This window comes from Sprattus sprattus (genome assembly GCF_963457725.1).
Source record: "Sprattus sprattus genome assembly, chromosome: 11".
Taxonomy (NCBI): domain Eukaryota; kingdom Metazoa; phylum Chordata; class Actinopteri; order Clupeiformes; family Clupeidae; genus Sprattus; species Sprattus sprattus.
In genome coordinates, this window is record NC_137909.1 from 26,349,378 (window position 1) to 26,374,377 (window position 25,000).

The 25,000-nt window shown below is 44.5% G+C and overlaps 1 protein-coding gene across 2 annotated transcripts in view; it reads right to left on the minus strand.

Moving 5' to 3' along the window:
- Positions 1-10,494: 10,494 nt before the first annotated feature.
- Positions 10,495-25,000, minus strand: part of ano3 (anoctamin 3) — a gene marked incomplete at both ends in the record, with an annotated part of 57,225 nt that continues 42,719 nt past the window's right edge. For both annotated transcript variants that reach the window (XM_080847246.1, XM_080847245.1), the window contains 13 exons: positions 10,495-10,677; positions 11,463-11,568; positions 13,122-13,214; positions 13,797-13,944; positions 15,094-15,246; positions 15,717-15,919; positions 16,327-16,424; positions 17,148-17,205; positions 19,523-19,634; positions 19,789-19,825; positions 20,029-20,193; positions 20,570-20,710; positions 21,634-21,716. In XM_080847246.1, coding sequence (XP_080703372.1) covers positions 10,495-10,677; positions 11,463-11,568; positions 13,122-13,214; positions 13,797-13,944; positions 15,094-15,246; positions 15,717-15,919; positions 16,327-16,424; positions 17,148-17,205; positions 19,523-19,634; positions 19,789-19,825; positions 20,029-20,193; positions 20,570-20,710; positions 21,634-21,716 — 1,580 coding nt within the window. The remainder of the gene's footprint in view (positions 10,678-11,462; positions 11,569-13,121; positions 13,215-13,796; positions 13,945-15,093; positions 15,247-15,716; positions 15,920-16,326; positions 16,425-17,147; positions 17,206-19,522; positions 19,635-19,788; positions 19,826-20,028; positions 20,194-20,569; positions 20,711-21,633; positions 21,717-25,000) is intronic.

Below are 25,000 nucleotides of genomic sequence, written 5' to 3' on the forward strand. Positions count from 1 at the left end.
ATTCGTTTTAAGGGTATTTCAATGGCCAATTCAACAAAAACAACTGAAACCTCTTAAATATGCCTAGTGTTCTAATCATTTTGGCCACCACTGTATATCGCATCTTCTCTGTCATTGCATATCAGAGCTTTTAGGCTATATAAATGGTTAATGACAGTATATAAACAAATACATTTGAACTGAATGGAATTTTACAAAATGTATTGACTACACAAGACCCACATGTGTAATGGAATACACTTTATTATGAAATGAGCAAACAGCCAAATAATAATAATAATTAAAATGATAATAATATTAATAATGATAATAATTGTTATGAAGTGATGGGAATGGATGGGAAATGTATAATTTACTACAGCTGGGTTGAGAGCAGGATGGGCTTGAGTGGACCCGGGCGCTGTGAATCTCAGTGGTGTTTGGACAAGTCCAGATGGCTCTGGGTCACAGTGGTGGGGGGCCGTGGCCAGAGGAGCAGCAGGGGAGGTGGGACAGGACACAGAGACGGGGTAGGGGGCTGCTATCATTTTGGCAGACAGGCACTCTGGTAATGCCAGAGTATGGGCAGTGAGTGGCCACACTGCTGGTTGACATTACAGTGGAGAACATAACAGACACCACACACTGTGCAGAGTCTACTCTCATCTCTCGCTCACTCTTCCTGAAGAGACAGAGATCACAACAATGGCCACTCTGATCCAAGACTGTAGGTGCTGTTGACTGCAGTCGGCTCCAAGGAGCTTGCAGGGACCTAGGAGTCTTGACCCTTCTGGCGGGACCAGGCCGGCAGGATGTCATCGCCTTGGCCGACGTGGCGGCTCCGGCTAAGAGCGCCGGTGGGCGGCAGAAGGTTTTGCCTACTACAGCCAGCTGGAAGCCAAGCCTGGGCCCTTGGCTGATCTCCCTCAGACCTCCAGGAGGAGGCACTGCTGCGGGGACATCAGGCACGGGTAGCGTGAGGGGAGAGGGGGGTTGGCTGGGGCAAAGGCCCTGACTGTGGGCCTTTGGAGTGGGACAGGTGCGGGAGCCGGACTGGTATGAAATGATCAGGTTGAAGGAGATAGGGACTGGTATGAAATGATCAGGTTGAAGGAGATAGGGACTGGGATGAAATGATCAGGTTGAAGGAGATAGGGACTGGGATAAAATGATCAGGTGAAAGGAGATAGGGACTGGGATGAAATGATCAGGTTGAAGGAGATAGGGACTGGTATGAAATGATCAGGTGAAAGGAGATAGGGACTGGGATGAATTGATCAGGTTGAAGGAGATAGGGACTGGGATGAAATGATCAGGTTGGAGGAGATAGGGACTGTGTCATTTTAACTTGGGGAACATAGTCTGCCTTTTAGCGTCTTTTCTTTGTTCTTCGTTGTTTTGTCTTGTTCCATGAGTTGCATCTCTTCCATGATCAAAGCATCGATGTCATCCTCCTTCTTCAGTGTCTCTGTCACTGCCTTCGCTGCACTTTTTTCATTTTGTTCAAGCTCTTGTTCGAACAACTCAAGCTCCTCGTTGATCAGGTTGTCAACAGTCAGCTCCATTTCAGGCTTTTTCTTTTTCTCAGTTTTCCTCTTTTTCTCACTGCCTTTCTCTTTCACTGGCTTCATTGCAAGGTTGGTGCTTGGCCCTGGTGTCTCAACTGGCTTCAGCGTCTCCGTCACTGCCTTAGCTGTACGTTTTTGATTTAGCACTTTTGCTTCCAGCTTTTGTTTGAACAACTCAAGCTCCTTGTTGATCTGGTTGTCAACAGTCAGTTCCTTTTCAAGCTTTTTCTTTTTCTCAGTTTTCCTCTTTTTCTCACTGCCTTTCTCTTTCACTGGCTTCATCGCGTGGTTGGTGCTTGGCTCTAGTGTCTCAGCTGACTCCATCGCATGGTTGGTGCTTGGCTCTAGTGTCTCAGCTGAATCCATCGCGTGGTTGGTGCTTGGCTCTAGTGTCTCAGCTGGTGACTGTTTTGGAGGGGAAATACGTTTGGTTTTATTTTTCTGAGTGACTGTCTGAGAGTCGTTTTCATCAGTATCCCATGGAGAGGAATGTTCTGCATCCCCTTGTGCTTCCCTTGAGCTCCACTGGGTGGCACTTTGCTGTTGCTTGGGTAAGATGTGACACTGGGTGTTAGTGTTCAGATAGATGTCCAGATCTCCGAAGTCAGATTCGTCTGAGTCCGCGGACGAAAATATATCATAATCCATGGGACCAAGCGGCTCCCTTTTCTGAACCCTTCGCTTCTTCTCCCTCTTCAGATCTCTCCTCTCGAGCGCTCTCAGGCGTGCAGAGTCCTCCTCTTTCTTCAGGAGTCTCTCTCTCTGCATCTCTAGCTCCCTCTGCTCTGTGTCGACTCTCAGTCTGTACCTGTCCAGCCTCCTCTCCTCCTGGTCCAGCCTCTTCCTCTGGGCAGCTTGCTCCTCCGCTTGGAGCTCATAGTTCTCCTGGAAGGCCCTCATGTTCTCCCTCGTCAGTTTGGTCTTCATCAGCAACTGCACCTCCTGTTTCTGGAGTTCAATGATCCTCCTCTCGTTCTCCACCCTTGCCCAGTCTTCCTCCATCTCCTGTTTTCTCAGCGCCTCCCTCTCTCTCCGCAGCGTCAGCTTCTCTGACAGCTTCCTCTCCTTCTCCTGGAGCCTTTCCCTCAGATGCTTCACTTCCTGTTCGTCCGTGTCCCGCTTCTGCTGCATGCGGTGTCTCTCTTCCGCGATCTTCTTCCACTCCTCCTCCAGACCTCTCTTTTTCTGGGCCTCCATTTTGCCTTGCTCCTCCTCGATCCGTCTCCATTCCTCCACCACCTCCTTTTTTCTGTTCATGTCCTGCTCTTTTCTCTGAGCCTCCCTCTCTTTCATCCTGCGCTCCTTATCGTGGAGCTGCTCCTTCTGGACCTTGACCTGTCTCTGTACCATCTCGATCCTTTTCTTTTCTTCATTGATTTTTTCCCACTCGTCTTCCAGTTCTAGCTTTCTCTTGGCTTCCTCACGCCGGTGCATCTCTTGCTGCTCGTCCATTGCCCTTTTTTTGGCCTCTAGAGTCCTCCTCTCCTCCTCCAGCTCCTTCTGTCTCAGTTCTGCACTCTGGCGCTTCATGAGCACTTTCTCCTTCAGCTTCCTGTCCTTCTCCTCGAGCCTTTCCCTCTGAATCTCCAGCTCCTTCCTCTCTGCCTCTATCTTCTTCCAGTCCGCCCGAATCCTTCCCCACTCGTCCTCCAACTCCTTCTTCCTGCCCTCACTCTCTCTCTCGTTTCGATTCTCCAGCTCCCTCTTCTCCATTTCCTTTCTCTCCTCTGCCACCTTTTTTTTCTCTCCCTCCATCTTTTCCCACTCCTCCTTCAGCTCCTGCTGTCTTTTCTCCTCCTCTCTCTTCGTTTCCTCCACATGTTCCTCCAACCTCTTTTTTTGGAGTTTAATTTCCTGTCTCTCCATCGCGAGCTTGTCCATCATGCTGTCAATTTCTGCATTCGTCTCTGCCCTCTCCCTTACACTGTCCCCCTGTGTCTTCTTCTCCTTAACGTCACAACTTCCTTGACTATCCGCAAACTCTCCTTTCCCTTCTCCAAGGTCCTCATCTACAAGTCAAAAACACACACACACACACATAATGCATTCATTCATATATGATTGTTCTACGATAATCCATGGCATGGAACGTCTCTCGTCCAATCAGAAACAGCTAAATAACGTGATAGAACCCAATTGTTTTATATTCATTCATATATGATGTCTACAGTTTCAACTAGGTAGGCCTACCTCCCTATAGATTGGTACGAAATGTATCTGCACATAAAATAAAGGTCTGCTACATTTACTGGTCTATGCAGGTAACATTGTTGTACTAAACACTCACCTGAGGCTCTAAAGGTCCTCAGTTTTCTCCCCTCCTCCATCACACTCCATTGCTGTTTAAAAGGTTTCAGCTTTGCATCCACCTCTCTGGACAGGAGGCATCGCACCTAAGACAGTCACAGACAGCAGCACAATACTTAGTTTCTCTAATAAGGTCTCATCAGGAACACTGTAGATAGATTGAAACAGGGGCTTGGGTCAAACCAGTCTTATTACATGTATCTTCCAATATACTATTGCTCTTACTATTTGCTAAAACACTGCTTGTATACAATTGCCACACACACACACACGCACATGCAAAAACACACACACACACACAAACACACACACACACACACACACACACACACACACACACACAGAGAGAGACACACACACACACACACACACACACACACACACACACACACACACACACACACACACACACACACACACACACACACACACACACACACACACACACACACACACACACACACACACACACACACACACACACACACACACAGGATCTTACCTCTTCCATCCTATCCTCCAGCCAGATTCTCTCCTCCAGAAATTTGACCTCCAGCACCTCTGTCCACCCCCCGCCCCACTCCCTCGAACTGAACCGTTGCTGAGAAGAAGGAGAATTGTGTTCATTAACCATCACAGAATAAAAAACATCTCTCTGTATCTTAACATATTGATCTAAGGTACAACCCTGATGACTAGACTCAATAAACTGCACAAATCACAAAGAAATCAGTTAAATTGACCTATCACATTACATTTAGATGGCCTATTAAACCTCGAAATCCTTGGTTAATTAAATATGAAAGCTAAAAATACAGTGAATTGAAACAGAGGGTCTTACCATTCAGCTCGCACTTAAAAAAAAGAGTCAAATTAAATTAAAAGAGACAATATTTTCCTTAGTCTTCAAGAAAGCACTGATAAAGCATGTGTGACTGTAAAGTGAACGTTTGCGATAATAATGAAACAAACTTAGTATAGCGATAGAAATTATAGAATACCATGTATTGTTTTTATTGTGACATAATGTGCAGCTGGTGATGTCATAGCGGATCCGCTCCCTCTCCTGATGACAATTCAATTATTTGGAGTTGCCCTTGGTTACGCCTCCTTCGTTTGTTTCACATTAGTTTCCCGCACTGAATTATTCTTAGGCAGTTAAAGTTAACGGAAATGCGAGTCAGGCTAAATTTAGTTTCAAGTTCTTCTGAAGCTATAACTTATTATTATAACTGATGCATTTATGTTTCAACATTCATTTAAATCCATGCACTACAGTGATGAGAAATCTTAAAGAAATGAAGTGCTATCAGCTGTTTTAATTAGCATTGCTCTGTGCCAGCTAAAGTTAGTAAACTCAGCCAGCACAATCTAGGCTACGTTAGTGAACAGTTAACATTAACTTAGCGTTAACATTATGAGAAGGTGTTATAGACAATGACTAGCTAGCCTATTTCATATAATTTCAATTTACTTAACCGCAGCAAAAAACAACAACAATGTGATTGATGACAAATAGTTTTTTAATGTCCATCATTGGTTCCCTGTTCATACCATTTGTGATAGGCCCTTGATTTTTTGTTTGGTGTAAACCTATTAGTCACAACCTAATATTTCACTGGTGGCCTAATAACCAATGATATGGGACATTTGATTTTCAATTAAAAGGGGCATCTGACACTTTAACAACTTGGTGATAATTTGGGGAAATGTAATTCGTTTAGTCTATTTAAGAATTCTTGTTTATGAAACAGCAAACATTTGGCTCTGCATGTGATGAACCATCCTAGCTACGGTTACTGTTAACCTGTAAATGCAGAGAGACTGCACCAGCATTTCCTTTTCACTCAAAACCTCTTTAACCTCCAAGTGAACTTAATCAGTAGCCAAGTGAATGCAGTAAATAACTGCACGTGCGCATCAGCCATCAGCCAACAACCGTAGAGCGGGGTAGGCCTAGGCTACCTACTGACAAGCCAACAGTGGGTTTAGTGGCAATAACAAGACACTTAAAGCTAAGACAAATGGATAACACACTTCCCACGAATTCCCTAATCTCATGCAAACACCACGTTTTTCAACCAGGGTGAACTCTGAACACATCAGTGACTTTGGACCAGATCTTTGGTGTCACATATAGCCTACTCGAGAGGAGGGTTTGAAAAAGGAAGGTTTCCATGTCGTTACGCCTACATCTTCCTCTGCTCATATAGCCAAAATGACTCAATTTGCTTAACCCTTTATCAGTCTTTATGCAGAAAACAAAACACAAAAGGCATTTAAAAGATACAATCAATGCTTTATTACAGAAAAAACGTGATATTCAAATTCATTTTATGTCACAGGTTCTTTTTTTTTTTTTACATTTCATTTGTAAACAGGGATGAAGACACCATCCAGCACTGATGTATTCATATCATACCACACACTGGAGTACAATCGATGGTGTGCTTTCTCACTCTAGTCACACTGTTCATTCACACCCGCAGGAGGATCCTCTGTACTGTGACAGGGGCACTGGAGGGACCGGGGAATAACCCGAGTCTTTGTAGGACCAGAACAGCAGGTTGTTATGTCAGAACACATGTGGCTGTCTGATAACACTTTATTTTAACGGTCCATCATAGCACAACCAACAAACCATCCACAGCTATTTAAGAGCATTTCAAGAAACCTTTACAAAGTTTCAGTAAACTTTTATCGTAGCCGTCAACTAAGCCTAGCCATCAGGTACTTTTTCAGTGTCAACAAAGCCTAACCATAACTTTGACCCTTACCTCAATCACAAATCTAAGTAGGCCTATGCTCTTTATCCTTATCGACAGATGATTTATTGATTGTTTATGATGGCTCATTAAAATGAAGACGGGATGCATGTCCTGATGACAAAGAGCATCAATCAATCAATATCTTGAGCTTTGTTTTTCTACTAAAGCTTACTACACACCACTGTACAGCAGTTTTTTAATATTTGAGAGTAGAGCAGCACAAATTAAATCATTATTGATTTTGAATATTGACTTATTAATTGGTGAACTAATTGCAGCAAAAAATTCAGTTGTGCTTTTCCCCAAACATTGATCCACGATGAAGACCCATTCATTGCCGCTCCTACTACACCATTTACACTGGGCTTTTCAGACTTAAAGGCCCTTCACAAACACACACACACAAGCACGCACACACACGCACACACACACACACACACAAGAGCACACACACACACACACACACACAAGCACACAGACACCAGTAAGACTGGTCACATAAAAGGCCATGTAGTGATAGGATAGATCCATACTATGATTAGCCGTGGAACAGTTTTGGTAAGAGACAAAGATCAGATTTTTAACAATTGTCACAAGTCAATGTTTTCATATCGATGTAAGACATGCATTCCTTACACTACAGTGGCACATATACACATCTGCACTGTATACTGATCTACATGGACACTGGTCATTGTCAATGTGAAGAACATGCATAGATTTTCAAGATGGCCGTCATCGTGAGGGAGCAGTGTATAGAGCCTTTGCCGCCTCCAATTGCATATCAATGGCAATTCAATTTAAAGTGGCAGAGAAAGAATTTAAGCACATCTCGGAAGACAGAAAACGCAAACCTTCCCTTCTCTGTGTTGCGTGTGAAAACAAACGCATGCTTTAAAGTGCTTCAGCTGATGTGGGTGTTGGCGCTGTTTTTTCATGCAAATGCGTAATGCAAAAATATAGACTTTGAAAGTAGCAGAATAGGCCTGGTTACACCCTAAGAAAAATATGTTACAAAGTTTATATCACCTGTGGACATTCACGGAACACCTGAGGAGAGTGGAAGCTTTACACGGCCTAAGTGAACAGGGCTGTGGAACAGTGTGACATGCCAACCACGCTTAGACTCACTCACCTCAACACTTACAGACACACATGACGTACACGCACTCACTCACTCACACACACACATACACAAACACACACAATTCACACACACACACAACATCAAAATTACAGAACATACAGAGAAAATTCAGAAACATACAAACAAGCTTAACATTATAAAACTGAAAATAATTTAAATTGAATAAAATGAAAAACAATGACATTTTAAAAAGAGTTAAAGCAAAAAGCTACATCGCTTTGATGCTGTGATTGCTTCTACAGATTAGAGTACGACCATAAGATTTAGTGTCAACTTGACATAGGTTTCAGAAGAGCCGCCCACCCCCGTTGTACCGGCCACACATTTCTACAATGGAAGATTATGATTCTCTGTAAACACGTTCGGTCCATCTGTCCTGCTAGGAGACAACCATGGTTCTCCCAGGAGACGTCCTCTGCCAGTTTTCTAAGAGGGGAGGAGGGACACAGATAAAGCGCAAGCCTGCGTACATCAAAGCTACCCGAACAAAGAACACAAGACTCACACTTTAGGGGGTCCTGGGACGAGCCGTATATAAGATGGTCGCTCAAGCACCCCCCTACTTTTAGGCACGAATGTGTGTGGTGGTGTTTTTTTGTTGTTTTTTTTTAACTTTTTTTTCTTGTGAAACATCTGTGGTCTGCTGAACCGTAGGCACACAGAACATTGATATCTTCAGAAAAGTACTGACACTCACATTCACAACTCAGCAAGCACAGTTATCAAGTTGAGCAGTTTGAAACACCCACACACAGCTGACACACAAAGCCCACAAGGCAGGAGAACTGTCAATTAAGAAAACAAAAAAAACAGTCATAACATTATTTTACCAAAAAAACATGCATTTTCCGAGAAATTTCTAGAAAAGACTTGTATGTTTCTGTGCTGCATTGATTGGATTGAGATACAAATGTTTCCATTGCAGTGAATTAGGGCGTTGCCTGCATGCTTCAAGGGCAATAGTGATGGACGGTGATGTACAGATTTAGTCTCTTTGCATAAACAATGTCTGTTTTTTTTTTTCGAACATTTTTTTGGTGAGCTTACTAAGGAACCATTTCTCCCGGAGAGTCGCCAGCAAGAGATGCTGGCAGGCAGGTAGAAGAGGTTTGCTGGGGCGTGGATGGGCGAAAGAGAGACACACACACACACACACACACACACACACACACATACATAGGGACACTCGCTGCCAAGCTGTACTGAGTCAGAATGGACAGAGGGGGCGCTAGCTGCCAAACACAGGAAGAGGCGACAACATTTTCAGGAGTGACAAGCAAGTCATGGATGGTTGGGAGAGGGTGGGGATGATCCCTCAACCCTAGCCTGCATAGTAAACTTGACAGTTTCTCATTGACGCGCGCATGTGTGTGTGTGTGTGTGTGTGTGTGTGTGTGTGTGTGTGTGTGTGTGTATTTATTTATGAAAGGGTCTGTACTTGTGCAATTATGTCTGTGTTAGTGAGTATGCATGTTTGCATGCATTATGTCAGTGTGTGTGTAAGTGTGTATTGGGGACAGGAGTATACATAGTTTGGTTAGGCAGTCCTCCAGTTTTTTTCGTGATTCCACGATCGCGGAGTTCAACGCAGAATCATCAGTTTGAAGTATGTTTACACAACGCTGCATATTTTCTTATTTACCACATATATTACGCATAAAATAGCATAAAATAAGCCTTAAGGTTAAACTGCAACTTATTTCTGCTTCTTTTGGCCTCCTGCTGGTGGTATAGGGTCAGTCTCAACCAGTGACTGTAAAATAACTCAAATATTCTTACAGATAAACTGTCTGATGTCTGTGAATTTTATCTCTCATTAATTTGTTTTGCCGTGTTTATGGAGTTTAAGTGGGGCAAATAAATAAACAAATAAATAAATAAATATACAAACACATAAATAAACACATAAATAAATAAATAAATCTGCTAAATCCTGGAGGGACTGAACTATGGCCACAGAGGGGCTTCTTTGGTGTGGGGGACAGAGATGACCTGTCTCGACATGTGTGTGGGGCGGGGCCACAACAGCAGGCACTACAGGGACGCATTATGCTTGCATGGAATGTGTGTATGACTGGTGTGTGTGTGTGTTTGTGTGTGCATGGACTGCAATTTTTCGGGATTTTGTAGCGACTTGGCAAGGCAAAATAAATAAAAATGAATACATTTAAATTGAAATGCATAAATTACTGGTGCAACTGTAGTTATGTCCAATTAGATTTCTCAGGCATATCTGTTGGTAAGGTATTGTTTTGCTATTGTTCCAACTGTCTTGTGCTGTTTCAGCTTGTTGGGGGAACCCCTGCGTCATTCGACATAAGGAGGAAACCCTGTGCATTAAGTTTGTATGTGTATGTGCTCCTGTATGTGTTCATGGATATATTCCGAATGTATGTATTTTGAGCAGTATGCATGTGTTACAATTGTTTTATATTGGGGTGCATGTCTAATGTATATGAAGATGTACTGTATATGTCTGTTGTTTCTGTCACCCTCAGGCAGATTGTGTGTATGTGTATGTCTGTCTGTGGGTGTGTGTGTGTGTGTGTTTGAATGTGAGTTTGTGTGTGTGTGCGTGTGTGTGTGTGTGTGCATGTGTGTGTGTATGAGTGTGTGTGTTTGTGTGTGTGTGTGTATAAGTGTGTGTGTGTGTGTGTTTGTGTGTATGTGTATGTGTATATGTGTATGTGTGTGTGTGTGTGTGTGTGTGTGTGTGTGTGTGTCGCTAAGGCCACTCGTTGTGAAATCTGCGTGCGTTCTTCTTCCTCTCCTTCTGCAGGTGTTCCAGCTCGGCCTCGTAGATCATCTCCTGCATCAGGTACTTCTCGCGCCGCATGCGTTCGCACAGGCCCTTGGGCATGTCAGGGATCAGGTACGCGATGAACGACTTGATCCCGAACACCAGATGCTGCAGAGGGAACATGGCAAGGGAAACAGTCTAGGTGAGTACGTGTGTGAGAGAATATGTGTATGTGTGTGGTGTATGTGTCCATGTGTGTGTTTGTGTGTGGGCATGTCTGGAATCAGGTACTGAGTGTGTGTGTGTAAGAGCATTTGTGAGTATGTGTGTGTGTGTGCGTGTGCGTGTGTGTCTGTCTGGTGTATGTGTTTGTGTCTGTATCTGTGTGTGTGTGTGTGTGTGTGTGTGTATGTGTGTGTTTGTGTGTGGTGTATGAGTGTGTGTGTGCGTGTGTGTGTGTGTGGCTGTGTTTGTGTGTGGTGTATGAGTGTGTGTGTGCGTGTGTATGTGGGTGTGTGTGTGTGCAAATGTGTGCAGCATAAGGGCTGTGTGTGCAAGTGTTTCTTCTCATCTGGATTCCGATACAGCACATGATGAATGACCTGATGCCAAACGCCAGGTAACAGAGAGACAGGAGCAGGTTATACTGCAAATGAAGGGAGTCTCTGGGCCTCTCACATTCACTTCACCTTGTCCCCTAAGTACCAGGAGCTGGATGTCTGTGAGTGATGGAGGTAGTGGCTAGTGGCTCTTGAAGAGTGTGTGAGTGTGGATGTGTGAGTGTGTGTGTGTGTGCGTGCGCGTGTGTGTGTGCGTGCGCGCACGTGTGTGTGTGTGTGTGTGTGTGTGTGTGTGGATGTGTGGGTGTGTGGGTGTGTGTTTTAGGGTGATTGAGTCTATGTTGCTGTGTGTGTGTGTGTGTTTGTACATTTGTATGTTACGCATGTCTCTACCTCGAAGACGATGATAAAAGCCAGGCGAGCAGCGAGAACGTGCCAGAACTGAAGAGTGAACTCGTATGGTTCATCGCTCGAGGGTGATGCCCGGTAATCCCGGTACCTGGGGGGGGGGACAGATGGAACAGAACCCCAGCACAAAAAAAAAGGGGGGGGGGCACAGTGGGTGAGCAGCTCTAGACATCTGGGACAGAGCTCTAGTTATCTACACTAGATATTAAGTGATGGAAAATGACTAATAGACATGTGGTCAGCTATTTTGTCTTTCTTTTCAAATTTACAAAGAATTCTGTTTCAATCGGTCAATTCTCTATTGATACAATGAAGCATAGAAACAGAAAGAGAAAGAAAAAGAGAGAGAGACAAAGAGAGAGAGACAGAGAGAGAAAGAGAGAGATAGAGTAGAGAGGGAGAGAGAGAGAGAGTAGAGAGAGAGAGAAAGAGAGAGAGAGAGACTCAGAGACTCAAAAGCCCAAGGGACAGATGGTTAAAATGTGATGCTACAGCCCCCCCTTGTGGCCAAATGAGGCTGAATAAAGTACAAAAAATGATTAAATGGAAAATGATTCAAAACAGTGCAATATAAAACAAAATAGACACAAAAAAATAAAGTAATGAAAATAATCAATGTCTCAAAAGTAAAATTCAGAACGAAACACATTCTAACCTATAGCGCAACATAAATCTATTCAGCGTTTACCCCAACATTTATCCTGCTGTAATAACAATGAAACAATATTCATATCTATCCCATTATCCTGAGAAGAATCCTTCCTTGGCCTTTATCACGAGCCCGCTGTGCCAGAACAGGCCTCGGATGAACGCTGCACAGGGACCTCCAGCAGGCACAGGCACAGTACTCACCTGCAGTATCTGGACTGAATGAGACCTCCAGCAGGTACAGTACTCACCTGCAGTATCTGTACAGGGACCTCCAGCAGGTACAGTACTCACCTGCAGTATCTGGACTGAATGAGACCTCCAGCAGGTACAGTACTCACCTGCAGTATCTGTACAGGGACCTCCAGCAGGCGCAGGCACAGTACTCACCTGCAGTATCTGGACTGAATGAGACCTCCAGCAGGCGCAGGCACAGTACTCACCTGCAGTATCTGGACTGAATGAGACCTCCAGCAGGCACAGGCACAGTACTCACCTGCAGTATCTGGACTGAATGAGACCTCCAGCAGGCACAGTACTCACCTGCAGTATCTGGACTGAATGAGACCTCCAGCAGGCACAGGTACAGTACTCACCTGCAGTATCTGGACTGAATGAGACCTCCAGCAGGCACAGTACTCACCTGCAGTATCTGGACTGAATGAGACCTCCAGCAGGCGCAGGCACAGTACTCACCTGCAGTATCTGGACTGAATGAGACCTCCAGCAGGTAGAGTACTCACCTGCAGTATCTGGACTGAATGAGACCTCCAGCAGGCACAGTACTCACCTGCAGTATCTGGACTGAATGAGACCTCCAGCAGGTACAGGCACAGTACTCACCTGCAGTATCTGGACTGAATGAGACCTCCAGCAGGTACAGGCACAGTACTCACCTGCAGTATCTGGACTGAATGAGACCTCCAGCAGGTACAGGCACAGTACTCACCTGCAGTATCTGGACTGAATGAGACCTCCAGCAGGTACAGTACTCACCTGCAGTATCTGGACTGAATGAGGCTGTTGTTCTTGGGCTCCCCCATGTCAAACACAGACAGGCTGCTGTTCACGTAGCCCCTAAAGCACCGACTGAGAGACAGGAAGGGGGGGGGGGGGGGGGGGGGGGGTCAGCTGAGAGAACAGGACGGTGCATCTTACACTGCATTATGCTAGTACTGCCAACAGGACACCACGTTATACTACCACTGAGCTTAACTATGCTAAACTTTTTTACGGAGCGTGCATGCAATACAGAGGATTTACTGATACACATTTTACTGATGAAATGCTCCATTGTTACATGTCAACAGACAGAGGGCTAAACAGAGGGAGGAGGGAGGAGGGAGGTGGGAGGAGGGAGGGAGAGAGAGGTAGGGAGAGGGAGGGAGGTGGGAGGTGAGAGGGAGAGAGAGGGAGGTGGGAGGTGAGAGGGCTAGAGAGAGGGAGGTGGGAGGTGGGCGTTACTTCTCATGGTGGTAGGGTGAGGGAGAGAGGGAGGTGGTAGGGTGAGGGAGAGGGAGGAGGGAGGTGGGAGGTGGGCGTTACTTCTCATGGTGGTAGGGTGAGGGAGAGTGGGAGGTGGGAGGTGAGAGGTGAGAGGGAGGTGGGAGGCAGGCGGTGAGAGGGAGAGAGAGGGAGGTGAGAGAGAGGGAGGCAGGAGGTGGGCGTTACTTCTCATGGTGGTAGCCCTTGTCCACACAGGGCCCGTATTTGAAGGCGTAGACGAAGCGAGGGATGTAGTCAGAGGTGATGGCGATGACGAAGGCGTTAGTGATGACGGCCAGCACCCCAATGCCCTCCAGAATACCATGCCAGATCCCTGAGAATCACACCACACCACACCACAGTATTATAATTAGTATGGCACCAGTATTAGCCTTAGAAACAATATGACAGAGTAACATACAAGCAGCAGCATACGGCCATTTAAATAGAACATTTGTTAAAAACATGAGCATTAGACTTTAGACTGAATATATAATACTGGTAGACACAAAGCAAAAACATAAATACTATGAGAATAAATACTGTTTATAAAGACTATATACTTTATAAATAATAAATACTGTCAAAGTAACTTTATCGATCTGTACAAATACGGTGCATCATAGCCATAATATTCCTATAACTCAAAGGGGAAAAATTACCAGCAATTCCAACTTTACTCAAGCCTGACAGACTGAAATCATTTGGCCAGTGAGAGGTCTGTCAAGTATTAAGTCTTGAGGGTTATTCTGAGGGAATAGACTTCTGAGGGAAAGACTTCTTAAACCAAATGGACCGTAGCCAGTTGCCTATAGCACTCAGAGGCAAACTTAGAGGAGATTATTTAAACTAAACAGACCGATAACTGTGAACTAGCAGAGTGGACGAGATTAGGGGCAATCCTCTGGACCACATGCCAGTTGAGCAGTGGTGGGTCTGATTCAGAACCCTTATTAACCTCACTGCGTCACTTTATAACAGCAACAACATAAACTAAACGTGTGAAAATCAATCCGGGTTCAGGCAAACTAGACTCCGTGTGCACGGCACCTTAGAGAAGGAGATCAGTGGACCCAAACACCTACTCAAACAGAGCGATATCAGTGACCTCACAGTCTGATGGGGCATTGAAACGAGGATGTCAGTTAGTTAAAATAAAATGATATCAGTGGCCTCCCAGGCTGATGGGGCATTTAAAAGAGGATGTCAGTGAATTCAAATAAAATGATATCATTGGCCTCACTCTGATATGGCATTTAAAAGGGATAAATTGATATCAGTGGCCTCCCAGTCTAATAGGGCTTTTAAAGGAGGATGTTAGTGAATTCAAATAAAATGATATCAGTGGCCTCCCAGGCTGATGGGGCATTTAAAGGAGGATGCCAGAGGCCTCGCAGTCTGATGGGGCATTTAAAGGAGGATGACAGAGGCCTTGCAGTCTGATGGGGCATTTAAAGGAGGAGATGGGGGAACCCAAACGGACCGATGTCAGTGGCTCGGGCCGGCATGGGTCTCCTCCACTGCGTGACGAACTTGTAGGCGTCCAGGCGGATCTCTATGATGTTGTTGAGCAGAGCCAGCAGGGGAGCCAGAGGGAACGCTGCCACAAAGATGGTGGTGAAGCCAAACTGCAGGACTAGAGATGGAGACAGACTTGGTTAACACACACACACACACACGTACACACACATAGACGCACACACGCTCCTGCAAACGCACATGCACAGAGACAAATACACACACACTGATGCAAACAGATGAACACACACTCACATACAGATACAGACACACGCATGCACATACACACAAGCGCGTGTTCACAAACAGACGCACACACGCAAGACGCAAGCACACACACACACACACACAAGCGTGCCCAAATACACCCAAAAACACACGCGCACAAACAGATGCACACCCACCCACACACACACAAACAGACGCACACACACACACACACACACACACACAATATCATGAACACAGAAAATATATATGATCGATATAGATATTTGATTTAAACCTAAAATGACACACACACACACACACACACACACACACACACACACACACACACACACACACACAACAGACGCACTCACTCACCCATCTCCAGGTATTCGTCCACCAGTCCGTGTGTGTTCATGGGCTGCAGGTTCCAGTCCTTATCCCACTGGGGGAGCTGGCCCTTGTTCTCCACGGCTGGGCCCCCCCCTCTGCCTCTCCCTCCGGCCTCCTCGTCTCCATCCACCACTCCCCCTCCTCCCCTCTTTCTGATCTTGCGCCGGGACCACCAGTTCTGCAGCAGCCTGGGGGGAACCACAGGGGCAGTCAGGGGAAAGATGACAGATTGCCTGGTCATTTATCACGGCCAGGAGCATAGAGGCACAGCCTCTCCCCGCACCATAGCCTCAATGCCGTTCCCATTCGTCAACAGCTAAGCAGGCTTGGCTCCTGTGCCTTATAGCCTGTGCGTTTCATTGGCTCGTTTTCATCATCTTGACATTACACTATATGTTCCCTCACACAGTAGTTTTTTTACCCTTCAGACATGGGTATTAAACACCAGGAGGGTTTCAAGTGGGTTTTAAACTACATTTCCCAAAGCATCACAAAAATGACTGATGACAAAGACACAATGAAAGGATGGCAAACACTAAATTAGAAGCGATATTGATTCAGAACAAGTCTCGGATGGTCGTGGATGGGCACTTACGGGTAGCCCAGCTCCATGAAGTTGTTCCACATCTGCTTGAACACCATGATCACTCCCATTTGTAAACACAGGTCAATCAGACAGCCGCTGGGGTGGCACTGGTAAACAACAACAACAACAACAACAACAACATCAGCAATTGATCAATCAGTTCTGCCAGAACTTTAAAGCAATTAACCAGACACACAGACACAGATGCACACACACGCGCTCCCACCCACACACACCCACACACACACACACACACACACACACACACAACACACACACACACACACACACACACACACACACACACACACACACACACACACACACACACACACACACAGACACGAACACACACACAGACACACACACACTGCAGTGATCCATTAGATGTCCCATTAGATTAAGAAAGAGACGCCTGCTGTGTCCTCCACCTCCAGTTATCTCTCTCCACTCCTTCAAAGGCTGTCTCATGGCTCACTACTGTCCTAATGCCTGTGACTGTGACTAGCTGCAGGTAATGGAAGGCGCTGCCATACCAGATGCGCCTTTCCCCGGCGTGACTGTGCTTAGTGATTCATCCCTCCCACACGGCTATGCTAGGGCCAGTATCCCTCTCAGTCTCCGGGTCTACTTTGTTAAGTGCACGGCTCACATGCACGAAACATAAAGGGGAGGCCACGCAGAATTTATGATATAAATAATATTAGTTATTTATTAATGGTTACAGATATATATTTATCTAATAATTATAGCAAACGTGTGGTGAATGTCAGTGTTGTGAATAGAAACAAAAGATATAAAGTCAGTTAAATAGTAAAACTTTCACTCACCTCCTCGAGCCTCCAGCGGTTAAACAGCTTATTGTATTTCCCCGGCCGGCCGGCAAACCTGCAGAACAGAGTGGGCATTAGCATAATTAGCCACATTAGCGCTGGACAAACGATCACACCGTAGCTGCCTATCACCCGTGAGCGTTATTACACAGAACACTCGACTGGGTTAGAGCTGGACACACGATCACACCGTAGCTGCCTATCACCCGTGAGCGTTATTACACAGAACACTCGACTGGGTTAGAGCTGGACACACGATCACACCGTAGCTGAATAACACCCGTGAGCGTTATTACACAGAACACTCGACTGGGTTAGAGCTGGACACACGATCACACCGTAGCTGCCTATCACCCGTGAGCGTTATTACACAGAACACTCGACTGGGTTAGAGCTGGACACACGATCACACCGTAGCTGCCTATCACCCGTGAGCGTTATTACACAGAACACTCGACTGGGTTAGAGCTGGACACACGATCACACCGTAGCTGCCTATCACCCGTGAGCGTTATTACACAGAACACTCGACTGGGTTAGAGCTGGACACACGATCACACCGTAGCTGAATAACACCCGTGAGCGTTATTACACAGAACACTCGACTGGGTTAGAGCTGGACACACGATCACACCGTAGCTGCCTATCACCAGTGAGCGTTATAACACAGAACACTCGACTGAGTTAGAGCTGCTGTTAGTCTGGAGACAAATCACTCTTGGTTAATATCGTTTAATGTTGTGCAGGATACAAAAGAGTGGGAACAAAGATATGTTTTCTCATCGGTCACTGCAAACACTGAAGAAAAACAGAAGTTAGGACACGGGGGCTCCTGATTCCAACGTTAAAGTAAAGTGGAACATTACTGCACTGTTTAGGAAAATGCAGACAGTATGCGGAGTGGAAATATGTGCATAGCACAAGGATACAACGCAAGCTCTGTGGAGTTTTGGAACATTAAGGTTGTGAAATATGATCTTTTTATGTTTGTTATTTACATAAAACACACAAATAACCAGATATGTAAGCCTTCTCGGTGAAGCCAATGTTTTCTGTGGTGATGTGATTTGACTGGGCTAAGCTGTACTTGGATGAAAAAGTAAGAGTGCTTAAAAGCTGTTTACAGTGAGAAATGAACTCCAACAGTGAGTTGACAAATCTGCAACCTCATTAAACCTTTGCAGTATCGACCTGTTTCCCTGGCCAGCCTCCGTTAAAATTTATATCATAGGATTTCAGCTTTTTCATAACATCGTGGAGGCGTTAACAAATACCAGTGGGTATGAAGGGGAAGTTATGAAGTAATATTTGATCCTTTGCAGAATAGCAAAAAAGCGTTATGAAATATATTTAAATTTACAACCAAATTATGATCCCACCATGTTCCTCCTGTATAAACAGAGTTACCGTTTTTAAAATCCATTTCTTGTTAACCCTCTGCTGACTTTACATCACAAAATCTTCAAAAGTTATATTTTGTGTCAGAAGATGACAAGAACATTCCAGCAAGCCGAGCCCTCTAAAACACCCAAAAGACAGCTACAAAAAAAATCAGGAAAAGCGGTTGGTGCCTACTTCCTAATCAGTTGTCATGGAGAGCCTGGCCTCTATTTGATCATCTGGCTTAGTCATCATAACTCTCCCAACACTATTTCTTAATGTCAAAGCACATGATGGAAACAGCACTTCTATGCTGCCTAAAATCCCCAGCCCAATTTCTCATGGAGTTTTATGTCTTCCGTGGAGACCACTGAATAAGAAATACTATTTCCAGGGTTATTATGTGTGTGTTATGTCCTCACAGTCAACATGTCCACATATTCTCCATCGTCATCCTTGTTCACACATACACACACAAACACGCACGCAAACACACACACGTGCACACGCACACACACACATGCCCACACACACGCACACACACACACGCGGCGCACACACACACTTAAGAGAAAAACCCACAAGTATACAATACCTCATGCTATTCTGTGAGTTTGCAAGGGGGTGCATCTTGTGTTGGAGTTATCTAGTGCTCAGTCTTGTGGCTGTTCTAAGGGGCTCTAAGGAGTTCTAAGGGGCTCTAAGGAGTTCTTAAGGGTTCTAAGGGGCTCTAAGGCTACTCTAAGGAGTTATAAGGGGCTCTAAGGAGTTATAAGAGGCTCTAAGGGGCTCCAAGGAGTTCTAAGGGGTTCTAAGGGGCTCTAAGGCGTTCTTAGGGGTTCTAAGGGGCTCTAAGGAGTTCTAAGGGGCTCTAAGGGGCTCTAAGGGGTTCTAAGGCTGCTCTAAGGGGTTCTAAGGGGGTCTTAGGCTGTCCTAAGGGGCTACGACGGATCATGTCCATGCGCACAAGAGCTCTGGGGAGCAGCACTCACCTCCCCAAGAAGAAGGCGATGTAGAAAGTGGAGCTGTTCAGATTCACAAACTGGAAAAGAAACATCTTGAGGGCAAAGCTGTCCTCCCATTCGGACTCTGTCCTTGGGTGCTCTGCAGCAACAACAACAACAACAACAAAAACAACATTAACGGCATTATCATTTTTGTCAGCCACAACACAACTGCTATAACATCATCATTCAACGTAAAGGGCAACATCAAAAAACAGGAAGCTTAAGTGTAGTTCTTTCGAATTTACACTTACCCAGATTTGTGAGTAAATATGCCACTTTTTCATATACCTACAAATCAAAGAAAAATGTATTTAGGGTACCAGATAGTATTCTTAAGGCACATTACAAATGACATTAATCTCAGCAGCAATTCAAGTCCTGAAAAGCAAATGTTCCCTTCTTTTTATATCTTGTAGGCAAGACCAATAGTGAACTTAGTCATGCTATGAAGCAGACACTTAAGTGTTTGTGAGCTAGCTAGATGCACCCACCACGTTGAGGGACATGATGATGATGAAGTTGACAAACACGCCAGTGCCAGAGGTTGCAAACTGCCAGTTCTTCTTCACAAACTCCCACTGGAAGGACGCAAACTTCTCCATGGCAATGAGCCGGAACACCACCACTGCAAACACTGCTGTCAACACCAGAGAGATCTAGGAGAGAGAGAGAGATGGAGTAGGTTAGGACACAGGACACAGGTTTTTTTTTCTCTTCTCTGTTGTATTCAGTGATCCAATTACATATTTGATCCCATGTTATTCCCTTGTAATGCTTTAGTAAAACATTTGAGCTCTTGACATAAAGCAATGGCATTTAAATTCAATTGAAATGAGGAAGTGAAAGGAAGAGAAAGAGACAGACAGACTGATAAAGACATGGAAGCATAAGATGACCATTGACTGAGAAACATTCATATGCATTTAAATGTAGGTCCACCAGGGGGCGATATTTATGCACTACAACAAGCCAGCATCCCTATTCCTGAGCTACCTTATCTTAGAGAATGTTTTCCTTTTCCTCAGCACGTACCATGAAAAAGATTCCGGACACGGACACCATGAGTCTGCTGAGCTTGTCGGTGAAAGGTTGGAAGGGCTCCGGTTTTCCAGAGATAGGGTTCACTCTCTCCACCCGCGAGTACTTCGCCTCAAACTGGGGACGCAGTTCCTCCTAGGAACACACACACGGCATCAGCAGCAATCTAAGCATGGACTTCAGCACTAAAGCACAGGAAAATTATACATTTCTAATTTCTAATGTCTAACTTCTAATCTCTTCTTCTTAATACATGATGGGAGATAAACGCTAAACACCCGTGAGCTTTATATTGTTTTCCAGGTAGCCTACTTTTATACATTTAGAAAAATGTCTCCACACAACCATCAGAGGTCTTTATTTATTGAGGTATCCATTAGCTGAAGTGTATGAGCTGAAGTTTAAACTTTTGTGAAACTAATCATTTCAGTATTAGTTCAGTTAACTGACCTCAACCCTACAATATATTAGATTCGCATGGCTAGCAAAAAAGAAACCACATTAAGTTCAGTGCTTAAAGGTCTGTTATATAACTCTGTAAACAAATTATCATCCCACACAAAAAGCTGTCAGACCAAATGCTTATTAAGGTCTGCATTAAGATAAGATAAGATAAGATAACTTAATTCAGGTGTCAAAGCAGCAAGATTATTAAGTGAAAAAAAGGGACAACAGAAATGGGAATCAAACATACACATAAAACATTAATAAATTAAAAACAAATAACAGACAGAACTAATTAAATTGAGACACATTTATGGTGTATTGAAAACCATGGAATTTTTATATATTTATTCACAGACCTAGGGTTCATTATATTTTAGGGGCTGTTTCAGGAAAGGAAGGGGAAGATTGTTTAAGAGGCAGAACACGCGCACGTGTGCTCTGTCCCCCTTATTTTCCTTTTTTTTGTATGGTGTATGATGTTTGTTTACATTTGTCTTCTCTGTCAGTACTTTTTGTTTGTGAAATTATGTTTTTTTTTTTTAAAGGAAACCTATCATTGTCAATTGTCAATTTCACTGTTCTCAATAAACATATTTGACACGTATTCCTACCTCTTCCTCCTCCCAGTCGATTAGGTCCCAGTCATACGTTAGCTCCGCCCTTCTCCTCTTCCAGAACTCCAGGAACACGGTGGCTGTAACAGGCACAGAGAAGGATGCCAACGTAAGTGTAACCCTGTGTCTACAGAGAGACTCTAGGTAGACACTATTATCAAGGAACCTCTGGATCTATCTATAAATATCTGTCACGAGATTCACTCAGGGGAATCTTATCTCTAGGTTCGTATAGGAGGACTGCAGTAGTGCTTTATTACATCAAGATATCCACCCAAACCAACAATAACAACAGCAACCAATCAGATCATGTTTCAAAAAGTTCACAAACCACAGGGGTCAAAGTCAGGACAGACCCCAAAAGGTCAGGGGACAGAACAGATGACTGGGGTTGTTTGTCCCATAAAGGACTGGTTGACTTTATAGCTATTGCTTTTGGTTGAGCAGACCAGTCATCACTGTAGTGACGACATACGTTTCAGAATAACTCTAAGATAAAAAGTAAATGAATAAGAAAACTGATGGAAATTGATATAGTCATATAATTACCATGGCTCACATGCCCCTTTGACCACCTTGACCTATCACCCCAAGGTGTCCTCCTATGATCGACCAGTATTTAACTTGTAACATTGTGATACTCTTTAGTCCATTCCCTGTCTATATTGTGTGGAATTGGCTCCCTGCAGGCGCACGTAGAAATAAACCGCAAAGAACCCATTTGATTCACCTCGTGGTCCGTTTGTCTAAAAGATTGGCTCAGTTATTGTTATATCAAAACTATTAGGAGCAAACAGTGTTATTGAAATAACTTTGAAGAGATAAATGCTGCCTGATGTCTTGAGTGCAGCATCTTTCTATATCTGAGTACAGCGTTCAGACACCTGCATATACAAAATCTTCCAGATATTCACGCGCACAAAATTTGTTTCTGCATTTACACAGTCACATCTGTATACCACATCACATCTTCACTCCATGAATGTAAATAATCATTATTCATCATACAGCCATGGCTTTAAGAAATGTGACTAATGACGCTTTCTAGAGATTTCCTCTCCTCATTAAACTACAGACCTACTGGGGAGAAGAGAGGAGAGCTGAGCCACGTGACTATTGTGAGTTTTTGAAATGGTCCCTGTGGCCTGCCGTACAAACAACAGTTTTTATATAGCCTGACCCATTTTAAAAAAAAGAGATAGAGATGGAGATACAGAAAGAGAGAGAGAGAGAGAGAGAGAGAGAGAGAGAAAGAGAGGGATGAGGCATCTTCCCAGCCTTCATAGTATGCCTGAACTATGTACCTCTCACTGTAGTCCTCTCAGTGGTATCGCTCTCACTATAGTTCCATCAGTAGTTCTCAGAGCGCTTTGTAGGGCCTGAAGGTTTTCTTTCCTGAACTACAGTGCCTGTTCCTAGACCTCTCTATCTGATGGAGGAGGGTTTGAGCCGAGGTTTCTGCTGCTGCTGCTGCTGCTATTCTGCTGCTGACAGCCAAGTGTTTGTTCTGGGGAAGAGCTTTGGGCTATGTGATTGAAAATGTGTGTGTGTGTGTGTTTGGTGTGTGTGTGTGTATGTTTGGTGTGTGTGTGTGTGTGTGGTGTGTGTGTGTGTGTGTGTGTGTGTGTGTGTGTGTGTGTGTGTGTGTGTGTGTTTGGTGTGTGTGTGTGTGTGTGTGTGTGTGTGTGTTTGGTGTGTGTGTGTGAGAGTGTGTGTGTGTGTGTGTGTGTGTGTTTGGTGTGTGTGTGTGTGTGTGTGTGTGTGTGTGTGTGTGTGTGTGTGTGTGTGTGTGATTGAAAGTGCGCGTTTGCACTTGAGTTTGCTTGCTTTGCTGCCCTGGGTGTCGGCTGTTTAGACAGCAGATGCCTCAGTGTGGTGTGGGCTCCACCTGGAAGGCTGCTGACATGGGTCTGTGAAGGTCATGCGTCTGTGTCTGTGAAGGTCATGCGTCTGTGTCTGTGAAGGTCATGCGTCTGTGTCTGTGAAGGTCATGTGTTTGTCTGTGAAGGTCATGCGTTTGTGTCTGTGAAGGTCATGCGTCTGTGTCTGTGAAGGTCATGCGTCTGTGTCTGTGAAGGTCATGCGTTTGTGTCTGTGAAGGTCATGCGTTTGTGTCTGTGAAGGTCATGCGTCTGTGTCTGTGAAGGTCATGCGTCTGTGTCTGTGAAGGTCATGCGTTTGTGTCTGTGAAGGTCATGTGTTTGTGTCTGTGAAGGTCATGTGTTTGTGTCTGTGAAGGTCATGTGTTTGTGTGGCTGGTGTGACTGTGTGGTCTAAGGAAGGTGAGACTGTTTGTAAGACTCCTGTGAAGGTCATGTGTTTGTGTCTGTGAAGGTCATGCGTTTGTGTCTGTGAAGGTCATGTGTTTGTGTCTGTGAAGGTCATGCGTTTGTGTCTGTGAAGGTCATGCGTCTGTGTCTGTGAAGGTCATGCGTCTGTGTCTGTGAAGGTCATGCGTTTGTGTCTGTGAAGGTCATGTGTTTGTGTCTGTGAAGGTCATGCGTTTGTGTCTGTGAAGGTCATGTGTTTGTGTGGCTGGTGTGACTGTGTGGTCTAAGGAAGGTGAGACTGTTTGTAAGACTCCTGTAGTGCCTTTGAGGACAGTGTGAGCATTGAATTTACCACTAATTAACTGTAATGTTTGTGTTTGTGTTTATGCATGTCATGTTTATGAGACCAGTGAGAGAGTGTGTATGAAGCTTTTAGGCATGTTTATAAGGTTTGTAAGGCTGATGTAAGTGTGTGTGAAGCTTTTAGGCATGTTTATAAGGTTTGTAAGGCTGATGTAAGTGTGTGTGAAGCTTTTAGGCATGTTTATAAGGTTTGTAAGGCTGATGTAAGTGTGTGTGAAGCTTTTAGGCATGTTTATAAGGTTTGTAAGGCTGATGTAAGTGTGTGTGAAGCTTTTAGGCATGTTTATAAGGTTTGTAAGGCTTATGTAAGTGTGTGTGAAGCTTTTAGGCATGTTTATAAGGTTTGTAAGGCTTATGTAAGTGTGTATGAAGCTTTTAGAAATGTTTATAAGGTTTGCAAGGCTGATGTAAGTGTGTACGAAGCTTTTAGGCATGCTAATAAGGTTTGTAAGGCTTATGTAAGTGTGTACGAAGTTTGTGTGAGTTTGTGTCTGACTGAGACTAGAGTGAGTTTTTTTAATCAGGCTTATAATCAGCTTTCATGACGACCCTTTGAGTTCATGAAGACTAGAGTAAGTGTCTATGGAGTATCTTCTGAGTGTGTGTGAAGCCTGTGGTGTTCAGGGTCATTTGGGTTTTTTGCAAGGCTAAAGTGAGTGCTGTTGATGATGATTATATAACTCTGTTCATGAGGCTTAAGACTGTCTTGGGAATGAGCCAAATAGGCCTGA